Raw genomic sequence first — 13364 nt, forward strand, 5'->3', positions numbered from 1 at the left:
CGTGGCTCAGTTGGTTGAGCGTCCGACTTCAGCTCACGTCACAATCTCCGTTCAGGAGCCTGAGCCCTATGTCAGGTTTGCTGCTGGCAGCGCAGAGCCTGTTCTGGATCCTCTGCCCCTCTATCTGCCCCCCCCCCCAATAAATAAAACATTAAAAAAGATTCATCTATTCATCCATTCAGCAAACAGTGCTAGGCACAGCACTGATACTTGTGTGCGTGTCCTGTCCCCAACCAGACACTGAGCTCCCAAGGTCAGGAACCACTTCATCAGGTTTGCCTGTTCACTCTCCCTAGCTCACCGCCGTACAGAGAGCGGGGGTAATGAACCTGTTCAATGAAGCCTGTGGGAGGCACGGGTGGCAAGCCCCGCCCTCTTCCACCGGCCTCCCAACGCACCTCTGCTGGGCCTTCCTGCTGCCTGTTCCCACGCCCGCAACCTGCTCTCCTCAGACATCTGCATCGTTCACTCTCTCACCTCCTTCCGTCTTGGTTCACAGACTACTTTTTACAGACAGCAGCCCCCACCTCTGGCCTTGAACTCCCTTGTCTGACGAGCCAATCCACAGCACGGTCTGACACACCCCTTTTCTCCTGTCTTTGGGTCCATCCTAGCCCCGATAGCAAGAATATCAGCGCCACCAGGGCAAGGACTTTTGTAGTTTCCTTACTGCTACTGTTCTCAGCATACAGAACAGTGCCTGGTAGAGAACACAGGCTCAATATATTGTTGAAAAGATGGACGTAATGAAATCTTTGCTGCTGTCTCAAAGGGTGTTCCAAGGTGCCCGAGGAACGAACGAAGGCAGACGGACCTGGAGAGGCCTGTGGGACTTAAGAACCTGTGGTCCAACGTCCGAGAAACGGAGGGGAATTAAATTACCTCTTCAAGATGCTGAGCTGAGGGTCTCTGAGAGAGCGGTGTCTCTGACTCGCTGCAAGAACGCTCGTCTTCCTCTTCACGCAACACAGAAGAGTTCTGGGAAACAGACCTGTAACAGTCCGGAGGGGAAAGCATCTGGCGCCAGAATCCACACGAAGAGGGGGACTGGCTTGTACTGTCACGAGCCGGACTCCATGGGAAGAAGAGGCCCGAGAGGGGACGGAAAGGAAGCCCAGGTCTTAAGGAGGAGGACGGAGGTGGGAAAGAGCCCTAGGGGTAGCCTGAGTGCTTTTCGGGGTGTCAGAAAATCTGGGCTTTACCTTTAACTCCTTTAGTAACTTGTGTCTGTACCTGGGGAAAAGTCACTGACATTTTTAGGGTCTCAACATTTTCATCTATAAAATACGCTCCTTAACTCTGCCACAGAAAGCTTATCATGACTTGTGCCTAGTTGGATTTAAATGCTTATGAGGTACAGGTACAGATTACAAGGTTCCTTCAGTCTTTAGACTGAGCGACGCTCCCCACAGGCGTCAATGACCCTAGGGATGTCCTTTTCCCCCCCAAAACACATGAGATTTGCCTGTCTGGATTCTCCTAAGTACCCACAGGTACCGTAAGTATCTTCCTCACCTATGGAATGGGGTAACCTTCTGCCAGAGTGTTCACCCCAGGTCTTAAGTGGGACAAAAAAGCTCCGGGAACAACCCAGAAGGTCTACGCTGCCCTGGGGACCCAGGACGTGAGCCAGCACTGAGGAGGTGACAGAAGGAGTGAGAGCCTATCATCAGGGCCTTGAGGGGCAACATTGTCGAGCACCAACCACTCACTTGGAGAGACTCTTTTTGAGCTCGATTCCTTGGCTGCTACAGTCGGACAGGCGGTCGAGTGGAGAGAGCGTCCTGACAGGAGGCAGGTGGCCATCACTGCCGTACGAGGGGAGCATTCCTGAGAGGTGGCCGTCTCCAAGCACGTGAAGGGCAGGGGCCGCTGGGGATGGGGTGAGGGGCCCATTGAGGGCCTCCAGAAGAGACACAACTTCATAACCTGGTGGAATGTTCTCTGAGGACTAGGGGAATCAGAGACAGGTTGAAAAATTAATTAAGTACTCTTTGTTTTATGACATGATCATGTTTCTCACTCTACACTGAAAAAAAAAATGTTTTCTTTTACATCTGGTCTGGCAAGAAAAGCTTCTGCAAAGGAGGCCAAAGAAAGACACAATGTCAGGGAACCTGCATATTCCTACATTCCGCTTACAGGCGAACATCTTCTCAGCAATGTTTATTTTTCTGATTGTAATGGGAATACAGGTTCGTTACAGGGAATACGTGTTCATTACCGCGAGATCACAACCTAAGCAGAAATCAAGAGTCAGACGCTTAACTGACGGAGCCCCCAGGCGCCCCTATCTGTAAATCACAATTTTATATCCTGCTTTATTTTAGCAAATGTAAGTATTTTCCTTCATACACGTCCCCTTGTCACAGATTCCATGTTTCCTACCTGTTCTCTGCCCGGGATTTAGCTGCATCCACCATTTCCTACTGTAAGCAACATTTTGAGGAACATCCTTGTGTACAGATCTTTTATTGTTTTTGGGGATTTAATTGGCTTCATTAAGCAATTCGTGAGGTGGGCAACATCCCATCTAGCAAGGAGAGAGATGCTACCACAAATCTTTTTTTTTTTTCCACATTGTTTTCTCGGTATTAAATTCTTAGATCTTCGATGACCAGATACAGATGTTTTTAAGGCGCTTGATGTATACAGCTATACGGTTTTGTTTCTTCAAAGAGCCTTCTAGTCACACTCCTATAAGCAGCACAGAAAACCTATTTCAACTGCTTCTCTGACAGCATGGAGTATCTTTAAGAAGCTTTCGAATCTAGGGGCGGCTGGGTGGCTTAGTCGGTTAAGTGTCTGACTCTTGGTTTCAGCTCAGGTCATGATCTCATGATTGGTGGGTTTGAGCTCTGTGTGCAGACAGCGTGGAGTCTGCTTGGGATTCTCTCTCTCCCTCTCTCTGCCCCTTCCCTGCTCATGTTTTCTCTCTTTCTCTCAAACTAAATATATAAAACTTAAACAAAAAAAAAGCTTTCGAATCTGAAAGGTGAAAAATGGTACCTCATTTTATTTTTTTTTAATTATTATTTTTTGTTTGAGAGAGAGAGAGAGAGAGAGAGAGAGAATGACAGAGGGGCAGAGAAAGAGAGGGACAGAGGATCTGAAGTGGGCTCTGTGCTGACAGCAGCCAAGTCCAATGTGGGACTTGAACTCACAAACCAATGAGATCATGACGTGAGCCTAAGTTGGATGTTCAATGGACTGAGCCACCCAGGCGCCCTGGAACCTCATTCTAATTGATTGGTATATGGTGGATCTCTAATGTGGTTGACTTAAAAAAAAAAAAAAAAAAAGATTGTTAACCAGTTAAGCATTCTCTTCTGAGAATTAAAAAAAAAATATTCTGGGGTGCCTGGGTGGCTCAGTCGGTTAAGCATCCGACTTTGGCTCAGGTCATGATCTCACAGTATGTGAGTTCGAGCCCCGCGTTGGGCTCTGTGCTCACAGCTCAGAGCCTGGAGCCTGCTTCGGATTCTGTGTCTCCTCGTCTCTCTGCCCCTCCCATGCTCATGCTCTGTCTCTCTCTGTCTCTTAATAATAAGTAAATGTTAAAAAAAATTAAAAAAAAAATCCTTTGTCCATTTATCTACTGTTTTATCATATGAGCCATGGCAAAGACATTGTCTTTCCTCTGATATAAATGCTGAAGACATTTTTTTCTTTAAATGATTTGTTGTTTACCTATTTTAATTTTTTTTTTTTTTTAATTTTTTTTTTCAACGTTTATTTATTTTTGGGACAGAGAGAGACAGAGCATGAACGGGCGAGGGGCAGAGAGAGAGGGAGACACAGAATCGGAAACAGGCTCCAGGCTCTGAGCCATCAGCCCAGAGCCCGACGCGGGGCTCGAACTCACGGACCGCGAGATCGTGACCTGGCTGAAGTCGGACGCTTAACCGACTGCGCCACCCAGGCGCCCTACCTATTTTAATTTTTTACACATATGAACTTTCACATTTTTTATACGGTAAAATCTACCCTTCTTTTTTTTTTTTTTTTGTAGTGTTCCTCTGCTTTTAAGCTTAGAGAGTCCTCTCCCATGCCAAGTCAATTAAAGAATCACCTACAATTTATTCTCAGTCTTTAATATTTGGTTTGGTTTCGTTCGCTTTAATATAGTTACTCTATCTGGAATTTTAGTTGTTAATCTGGTAAGGAGTAAAGTGCTAGGCTGATTTCTCCTCCCTAAATAGCTAACTAATTATCCTAATACCATGTACTGAACAATGGCTCTCTTCTACTGGTGTATGAATCTGAAGACGGTGTCTGCTACGACAGCACAGCTTCGAGGCTGTGTTCTAACGCCATCACTTATGCTGTGAAACTGAGGTGAAATATTTCATCCACTCGGGTTGCAGTTGCTAAAGCCATGAAATGGGATAAAGAAAACAGTTACCTTCTTCGAGGACTCGGATAAAGACAGTAAACTGTATTCAAATCCAAAACAATCATCCCCTTGTTTCTGCTTGGGGGGAGTTCCAGAGCTGGACCCCACTGGGAGGAGGCTGCACGCAGACAGCTCTAGGCGTCGTAAATATTAACTGGACGCCCAGTTCCCAGGGAGGAAAAGGGGGATTTAATGATCAGTATCCAATTTTCCGTGGTAATACCGGTCGGTTTTAACACAATGTGACCTCAGCCAGCTTACCAAATACTGCAGCGTGCCAGGGTTTAATTACTTGTTGCAAAGTCAGGTAAAGAAGGGTGAGAGGTGAAAAAAAAACCCAGCAAGGAGAGCAGAATACCTGCCTCACAAACGGTCACGGTGCCCAGCCCAACTTACTGAATGCTCTTCCGAGTCAGACGTCTGAGACGAGATGATGGGGTTAAAGCCGGTTGGGGACAAGGGGCCCAGTTTTTTCCTCATGGCCCGGATCTGAAGCAGTGCCCGGAAGGCTGGAAGCAGGAAACAGGCCATCGGGCCATCCTGATGCAGGAGTCAGGCCACACGCAAGCCCGGGCAGAAACCACAGTCCCCCCACCCCCACCCCAGTGTCGGTCAGTTCACAGACCCCGCTGTCGGGTCCCGGCCTGCGGTGCTGGCGCTTACGCAGTCGGCAGATGGGGCAGTTGTTGGCCTGGTAGCGCAGGGTGTCCGCACACGTGTTACACAGGCAGAGGTGGCGACAGGGCAGAATCAAGGTGTCGCGGACATCCGAGAGACATACCACGCACTCAGCGCTGTTATCGCTCACTTCATCCTCAGCCACCTGTCCCAGGAGACAGAAATTCAGCCGGTGACACAAAGCCCTTCGTGTCCTCCATTTTCTTCACAAGCAGCTTTGCCTGAAGAGCTGAGACAAGTGGTAAGAACAAAACCTTACATTTGCTTTGGACTTAAAAAAAAAAAAAAAAAAAAAAAAAAAAAAGTTTATTTATTTTTGAGGAAAAGAAAGGCAGAGAGACAGAGAATCCCAAGCAGGCCCTGTCAGTACAGAGCCTGACGCTCTGTGCTGGGGCTCGATCCCATGAACTGTGAGATCATGAACTGAGCCCAGATTAAGAGCTGGATGCTCAATGGACTGAGACACCCAGGCACCCCTGCTTTGACTTGACTTTACCGTTCAGCAAGTGCGTTCACATACTGGTCAGTATCACTTCTTCTGGGAACTATTTATCTCAAGCTCGTCCTGTGGGGCTCAGATCTGTCCTCTCCGACAGATCTGGCGGGGCCCTAGGAGACCACACCAGGAAGGGCAGGGGCCATGTAAGAACCCGGCCAGGTAACTGAGTGACCAGAACTCTGCAGAACAACTGATCCCAGCCTGCCTGTGTTTTTCATTTTGGAAGTGATGTAAGCATAAGCATCTGAAATAAGGAACAAGAGAACACCCTCCTAGGACCAAACTGATTCCAGAGTTGGTCATGCTAAACCCTGAGATCCCACCTTCATCAGAGCATTTCTTACTCCGTCCCCAGGGAAAAAAGTACATTCAGAATTTCGGATGGAACTTGCCTTAGAATCCTGGGTGTTGTACTTGTTTTCAATTCCATAGATCTCCTGAAGGAGGTAGCTGACCCCATCTACCTGAAGAGCAAACAGAGAAGTTCAAGGGCAGGCTGACTCAACAGAGATAAGTAGGAACTTGCCCCTCAACCTTCTCTGGTAGCCAAGGACTACTGATGCACAATGAAAAAAAGCAAAGGCCTAGACAAGTAAGGATGCTTTTCTTTTTTAATTAAAAAAAAAATTTTTTTTAATGTTTATTTACTTTTGAGACAATGCGAGAGACAGAGTGCAAGCAGTGGAGGGGCAGACAGAGGGAGAAACAGAATCCGAAGCGGGCTCCAGGCTCTGAGCTGTCAGCACAGAGCCCGACGTGGGGCTGGAACTCACGAACTGTGAGATCATGACCTGAGCCGAAGTCGGATGCTCAACTCACTGAGCCACTCAGGCACCCCAAGGATGCTTTTATTTACTTATGTTTTCTCTTTGACAGAGAAAAGGAAATCCAATGTTTGATTCACCCACCATTATACCCAACAGGGAACATGAAAGTTCACAAATACAACACTAATCTGTGTACTGCAGCTCACTATTCCGGACAGTTAAGAAGGGATAGACTAAGCAAATGGAAGAATGTGCATCAAAACAGAAGCATCAGCTATGTATCCAAAGTTAAGTGTAGACATTACAAAACCAAAGGAATGGAAAAGAGAAAGCAAGAAAGCAAGAAAGAAAGGCAAGGGAAAGAGGGGAAAGGAAAACATCTGAAGCAAAGAGAGACAGAAAGATCTTGAAGGGGAGGCCAATGGAGCCCCTCCATCTGCACGAGCCACCATCACCTACAGAGCCAAGGACCCCTCTTGGCCCTGTTCCTTAAAACCCCAAGTTCAATGCCCACTCCCACTAGCCTAGCCACGTCCGAGCCAAAGCAGGCCCTTTTCTCGTTTCTTTACACGAGCCCACTCCTCCCTCGGCTTCACCTCTGTCCCACTGATCCCCTCCCCTCAGACCTAGCCTGTCACTGATTTTATACCTCACTCTCCGGTGTGACAGAGTCAGTTGCTAATGCCAAGCTAGCAATAGGAAAATAGACCATTTACCTTGAGCTACCGTAGCCTTTCCATCCTATCTAGGCATTCTGGGAAATGAGGCCTCCCCATGGGACAACTCACCAAAGCCTGGCCGTGGCAGGCAGTACTCTGGGCCCAGGATCTGTTTCCTCCTGTGTCTCTTAAAACTTGTTTCGACCTACTGATTCTAATGGAAAGGATATTATCAACAGATTTAGACTAAGGTGTTACTGACTACTATTGGCCTCATTAATGAATAACTCAGAATTTCAGACACCTGTCACCCATCTGCAGGGGAGGCCGGCCAGTGCCACTGGCACCACTCTCCAGGACTCTCCGCTCACCGTTGCAAGAGTGGGAAAAAAAGTGCTGGCACACAGCAGGGGTTAGGCCTTTGAGCAGACATATGCGTGACTTGCTGGTCATCCCGGAAGACGGCAGATGGCCAGGAAACTTGGAATTTTAGAAAAACACTTGGTGGGATAAATTAAGCCAAGGGCCCTAACTGGCTCTGAATTGGACCCCGACATTTTATCCTTTAGCTCGGAATGTTTCTCGCCCTGGCATTTTCAATGAAAAGAGTTCTCCCTAAACCTAATGTCAAGAGACAAATCCTGTTCTTTCCTTTCTCAAGACCTTTGCTCAGATAATGGCTGCCTCCACGCCAACAATTCTGGAACAAGAAAGACACCAAAGTCAGTATTCTTTTCAGGCCACCCAAGGAGTTTCTAACACACAAAAGCACTCTTTTTTTTTTTATTTTAACTTTTCTTGGATTAAAAAAAAGGGGGGGAGTGGAAGAGAAAGAAGCATGCTTAGCAAAAGAGAAAAAGAGAGAGATGAAAAGAAAGAAGTCTGGGGGGGGGCCAACGATCCCCGGCCCTCAGATACCTACCACTTGTTTCTGTTTGAGGGGCTTGACACAGAATGACCCATCGGTGTGCTGGAATGAAACACGACCGTTAGGACCAGGAAGCAGGGGCAGGAACCGGGCATTCTCGGGCACTCCTCTCAATGACACCTGCGTGCGATGGCACACTCCTCACGCCGCGGGGCCTCACGAGCATCTAGTCTGACCCTTCCGTCTCGGGAAGAGGAGACTGCGGCCTCGAGAGCTGCAGGTCGCGCAGCACGTGGGCGGCAGAGCGGGACCGAGGCCCGAGGGCGGCCCCCAGTGTGGTGCTCCTCCCGCTCCGTGGGGAGCTGGGCCTGTCCTGCCGCGCTCAGGGAGCCGGCCAACAGGCCGCACGCGTCCCCGCACAAAAGACAGCTAAACAGAACCGAGTGAGGCCCTGTGAAGCTACTCACCTTTTCAAAAGTGCCCAGCAGTACATGGCAATGGCCAAAATACTCTGAAAAAAATAAAGGCACGCGGATGAAGGAGGAAGCCAAATGGCACACCTTGCCACCCATCTATCTTCCCCGATTCCCCCCAACCCGGAAGACCAGACGCTCTGGGCCGTCAGGAGAAGGGGCCCGTCCCCTCACCCAGGGCTGTTCTCATCAGCCTAAGGAGTGCAAGGGGCATGGAAACCGGCTGCCTGATCCCCACGGAGGGGGCGTGTTGTTCCCGAGGCCACAGCGACTGCCCGGCCTGTGCACCACAAAAGGGCAGCGCGTAGAGCAAAAGAAGACAGAGAACGCCCATTACCGTCTCCTTCATCCACCACGGCGTGGACCACTAAAGGGTAAACCTCTCGGTCCAGATCAAAGCCAAGCTGAAGGGAAAGAAAAGGGGGGGGAGGGGAGGAAAGACTTAACACGTTTAAATGGCCCAGTAGTCCATCAGAAAGGGAGACATCGTCAAGAAGCATTAACTTCATCTCTGCTCTCATTCGTCAACTTCGTGACCACCTAAGTCTGTTTAACTGGAGGCCACCGTTGCTTTCTAAAGTCTCATGGCTGTGAAGCCCTCTAACTGGCAGGTTCTTCTCTTTGAACGTGACTTTCTCAAAACACCCGGGGTGAACGCGCTACTTTGGAACAGAAAAGCTATCGACATGAGGTGTGTTTTAAGGGCAAGGAGAAGTTACAGCGCTGAAGAACATGGCCTCCCAGCATCTGGGCGGTCCGGGCACTGCCAGCCGGAGTCCCGACTAGGTCCTAGGCCCGTCTGGGTCCACGTGAGGGACCTGCCCCCACGCTTTCTCCCAGCAGCCTGTCACCGCCCCCGGAGGCAGCTCACCTCCTCTTCTGCCCACTCTGAGGGGTCCACGGTGTGGGAGGGCAGGCAGAACTGCTGGCCGACCCCTCGCTTGTAGTGCACCGTCTCCGACTGGAGGCTGTTGTCCTTGGGGATGTAGCTGTCCATCAGGGAGGGAGACAAAGCAAAAGTCAGTATCTAGCCCGGAAGGATCTGACCGCTTCCTCCGTCCCACGCCTGGTCTCAGTATCAACGGGCTCTAGGTACAGAAAAGGAAAGGAAATATTTCCTTCTAATGTGTCCTTTGCTCTTGCTTGGGAACGCCGTTAAGATTGTATGTCCAACCCACACATCCGCACAAAGGTGGCTTAACAGATTTTTAGCAGCATCTTGATGAAATGCAAGGTTGTGCCACCATCTGCCGCTGCACAAACTGGCCCAGATTGAAGGGAAAAGGCAAAGAGGTGGGGCTCTGCAGAAGAAAGTCTGAGCTCAGGAACCAGATCTCACCCGGTCCGTAGGTTTTTTTTCCCACAGGTGAGTGCAGAAGGCTCGCCTGTCTGGGAGGGATGTGGCTCACCTGGCCTCTCGTTCTTACCTGGCAATCCCATTCTGGAACTCTTCCGTGGCCTGATAGTAGATGGTGATGGCCACCCGAGCGTCAGTGTCAAAGGTGAACTCCACATTGTAGTGGACTTTAGCTCTGCCTGCCTCTTCTCCCAGGGTCTTCACTTCCTCGGCACACCTAGAAAACCAGAAAGACGTGGCATTTGGGAGCTCGCAAACCAGTTTTCAATTTATCTTTTACAAATTTTTACACTTCATACATAGTGAGCTTCTCTCCAGGGTTGGAAACTTAGGCCTGCACCTTCATTTCGAGTGATGGCTGAACACCCCGTGAGCACTGCTGTTGGGCATTTAGGTGACTTCTGATGTTTTGCGGTGCTATAATGAACATTTGTGCATTTGCCAGACCTGTTTTTCTTTTCTTTTTTCTTTAGTTTTGTCGTAATCGAAGTTACTAATCACATAGCTTCGTTTCCGCGGGGCTTGTTACTATCATAGCAGGCCCTCCCCCCTCCTTTCCCCCTCTTCAGAGACAATCTTTACCTCGTTTAGCTGATCATTGCCACATTTACCTATTTTCTATACAACATGCTCAGATTATCCTTTTTATTTTTTTAAATGTTTTTATTTTTACTTTTGAGACAGAGACAGACACAGACACAGAGCACAAACAGGGGAGGGACAGAGAGAGAGGGAGACACAGAAACCAAAGCAGACTCTAGGCTTAAGCTGTCAGCACAGAGCCTGACGAAGGGCTCGAACCCATGAACGGTGAGATGGTGACTTGAGCCGAAGTCGGACACTTAACCGACTGAGCCACCCAGGCACCCCACGTGGATCATTCCGGACTCTTCAGTTCCAGGTGCTAGCCGCTGACTTCGTACTATGGGAACCAGGATTTCTTTCTCTTTCCTCGCGCTGCCCCATATGCAGTACCCACCCCCCACCCCCCAGTACGCTCTATCTCGATTCTGCTAGTTCAGCACATCCGCGTCTGTCTTACTGTGATTATACGGACGTGGTTCCCGGCTTAGCCACAGAGTAATCTCTGAGTATTTTTCTTTCCCTTTTTCTTAAGAGTTTGTGCTCATTTCTCTTTCAGTCGCTCGGTTTCCTAGGTACTTTCTCACTAATTCAGACCCTAGCCCTCTGCTTGCCATCCGTCTAAATCTCTCCGTGTCCAGAAGTGCTGGGTGTTCCATGCATTTTGTCTTCTTGAGGGGGGTCCTACCTGGACCCCAGGCCCTCTGTGCCTGGGTGCAACCACCCGGAGCCACCCTCCCCCCGTTACCCCGGGAAGTCCCCTCCACCTCTTTCCTGCATCTCCTGGCTTCTTCTTCCTTGGGGCACGCTTTCACTGTGGCAGAGCACCTCTTCCACTAGCCTCCTGAAAAAGGACGTGTTGGAGGGATCAACTTTTTGAGAGATTTTAGTCTAGTCACACCACACTAAAAGTTTGGTTGAGGGGCGCCTGGGTGGGGCAGTCGGTTAAGCGTCCGACTCTTGATCTCGGCTCAGGTCATGATCTCACAGTTTGTGAATTTGAGCCCGGCATCAGGCTCTGCACTGATGGCGCGGAGCCTGCGGCTTGGGATTCTGCCTCTCCTTCTCTCTGCCCCTTCCCTGCTTGTGCGCTCTCTTCTCTCTCTTTCGCTCTCTCTCTCTCAAAATAAATAAATACACTTAAAAATGAAAAGATTATTTGGTTGAATAAAGAGTGCTGGGTCATAAATACTTCTAAAAAGCCATTTGAAAACATTGCTGCATCATCCTCCGGCGTCTAGCACCGCCTCCAGAAGCCATTCCAACTGCTGGCCCTTTTCCCTCTGATATATAATCTCTGCCTTATCATCCATTGAACTCAACACTCCAGTAGTCCTTTTTTTTTTTTTTTTTTAATTTTTTCAAATGTTTATTTTTGAGAGAGAGAGACAGAACATGAGTGGGGGAAGGGCAGAGATGGGGAAACACAAAATCGGAAGCCGGATCCAGGTTCTGAGCTGTCAACACAGAGCCTGACACGGGGCTTGAACCTGTGAATGGTGAGATCAAGACCTGAGCTGAAGTCAGACCCTTAATCGATTGAGCCACCCAGGCGCCCCTCCAGTGGTCCGTTCAATTTAGAAACTCATGCCCTCTGGTTCTGGGAAATTTTCTTAAATTAGTTATGCCATTAATGATGATTTCCTTCCTTCTATAGTCTCTGTTCTCTTCCTAGAACCATTATTGGATATGACACCTTGTAACCTGGCACTCTATGCTTTGGATCTTTCTTCTTCTATTTGCTGTATCTCCACCTTTTTGGCCCACCTTCTAGAAAATTTCAACTTTTCTTCCTCCATTCTATTGACATTTTCATTTCTGCTATTTTTGAGTCTTGTTTATTTCCTAAATGGCCTGTGTCATTGTGTCCATGAAATAAGACAGCATCTACTGTCTCTGAGGCTACAAATGAGCTTTTTCTCTTCCTGCAGTTTTTATTTCCACTTAGTTATATTTTTTCCTGTTGGTTTGTTTGGCCCCTATATTTTGTATTTTTTTAATGTTTATTTATTTTTGAGACAGAAACAGAGCATGAGTGGGGTAGGAGCAGAGCGAGAGAGAGACACAGAATCTGAGGCAGGTTCCAGGCTCCAAGCTGTCAGCACAGAGCCCGAGGCGGGGCTTGAACGCACCAACAGTGAGATCATGACCTGAGCCGAAGTCAGATGCCTAACTGACTGAGCCACCCAGGCGCCCCTCTTTTGTCTTTAAGTAGGCTCCACGCTGGGTGTGGAGCCTAACTTGGGGCTTGAACTTAGGACCCTGAGATCAAGATTGGAGCTGAGTTCGAGAGTCGCACACTTAACCGACTGAGCCCCCCAGGCGCCCCTTGCCACCGTCTTTCATATTATAGGCACTCCCTATGCATCTAGGAATCTTTGGTTGTCTGCTCATATTTAAGAAATTAAATCTCCGGTTGGATGTCTGAATGCATGGTGGGGTTTGGGGACCCTGGGCTTCCCCAGGGACCAATCCGGGTCTTTGGAGGAATCTCCAAGGCCAGTCTCTTTGGTCTTCCCATCTGGGAGGGTCCTGCTCCTCAGAGACAGTGTTCCTCTCTTTGGACAAGGGCCTGGCAGCCAGCATTCCGGGGGCAGACAGTGTTGGGTGGTGGGCAGGCTGGAGGGTTCAGCATCCAGTGTGCCCAAACTCCCTTAACCCCCGTCTTTAGTACTGAGTCTAACTTTAGCCGTCCCTGGGTCTCCCAAGTCCACAGAGTCTCTGTTTTAACTTCGCACTGAGAATCGCCTGCCGGCCTTCTGCCAGGGTGTGCAGAGGGCAGCTCTGGCCGTGTGGCAAAGAGAGGATCCGACCGCCTCTCGAGCAGGCTTCCCACCAATGCTCTTCACGTTGGCCTTGCACCTCGATATCCAGAGGTCCTGGTACTGCCATTTCCTGAGCCTTTGGGGGGGTCACAGTTCCACTGGGTGATTCTCAGCTTTTCCTTCGGCTCACTTGGGATCCTGATTTCACAGGCCTGCTGCATTATTTAACTCTTACCATTTGTCCCAGCCTCTAAACTCAGAGGTTTAGTTTTTGCAGTTACTCCTCTCCCATTCCCCCACTTCTTCTGGATTTATGCTTT

At 49.1% G+C, this 13364-nt stretch overlaps 1 protein-coding gene and 1 long non-coding RNA gene across 8 annotated transcripts in view; both read right to left on the reverse strand.

Annotated features, from left to right (window-relative positions):
- RNF157 (ring finger protein 157) overlaps positions 1-13364 on the reverse strand; it is an 84020-nt gene that overhangs the window by 13249 nt on the left and 57407 nt on the right. For all 7 annotated transcript variants that reach the window (XM_086688113.1, XM_086688108.1, XM_086688114.1 and 4 more), the window contains exons 4-13: positions 9768-9914; positions 9212-9329; positions 8678-8744; positions 8335-8378; positions 7918-7969; positions 5966-6033; positions 5060-5219; positions 4793-4905; positions 1713-1951; positions 883-991 (exon numbers count right to left, since the gene is read on the reverse strand). In XM_086688113.1, coding sequence (XP_086544239.1) covers positions 883-991; positions 1713-1951; positions 4793-4905; positions 5060-5219; positions 5966-6033; positions 7918-7969; positions 8335-8378; positions 8678-8744; positions 9212-9329; positions 9768-9914 — 1117 coding nt within the window. The remainder of the gene's footprint in view (positions 1-882; positions 992-1712; positions 1952-4792; positions 4906-5059; positions 5220-5965; positions 6034-7917; positions 7970-8334; positions 8379-8677; positions 8745-9211; positions 9330-9767; positions 9915-13364) is intronic.
- LOC147574541 (uncharacterized) lies at positions 3054-4783 on the reverse strand. The gene is made up of 2 exons (XR_015244307.1): positions 3932-4783; positions 3054-3690 (listed from the first exon to the last, which is right to left on the reverse strand). It is a non-coding gene; the product is annotated as an uncharacterized LOC147574541 (long non-coding RNA).

This window comes from Puma concolor, chromosome E1 (assembly GCF_028749965.1).
Source record: "Puma concolor isolate L17-30 chromosome E1, mPumCon1.1.hap2, whole genome shotgun sequence".
NCBI classification, from domain to species: Eukaryota; Metazoa; Chordata; class Mammalia; order Carnivora; family Felidae; genus Puma; species Puma concolor.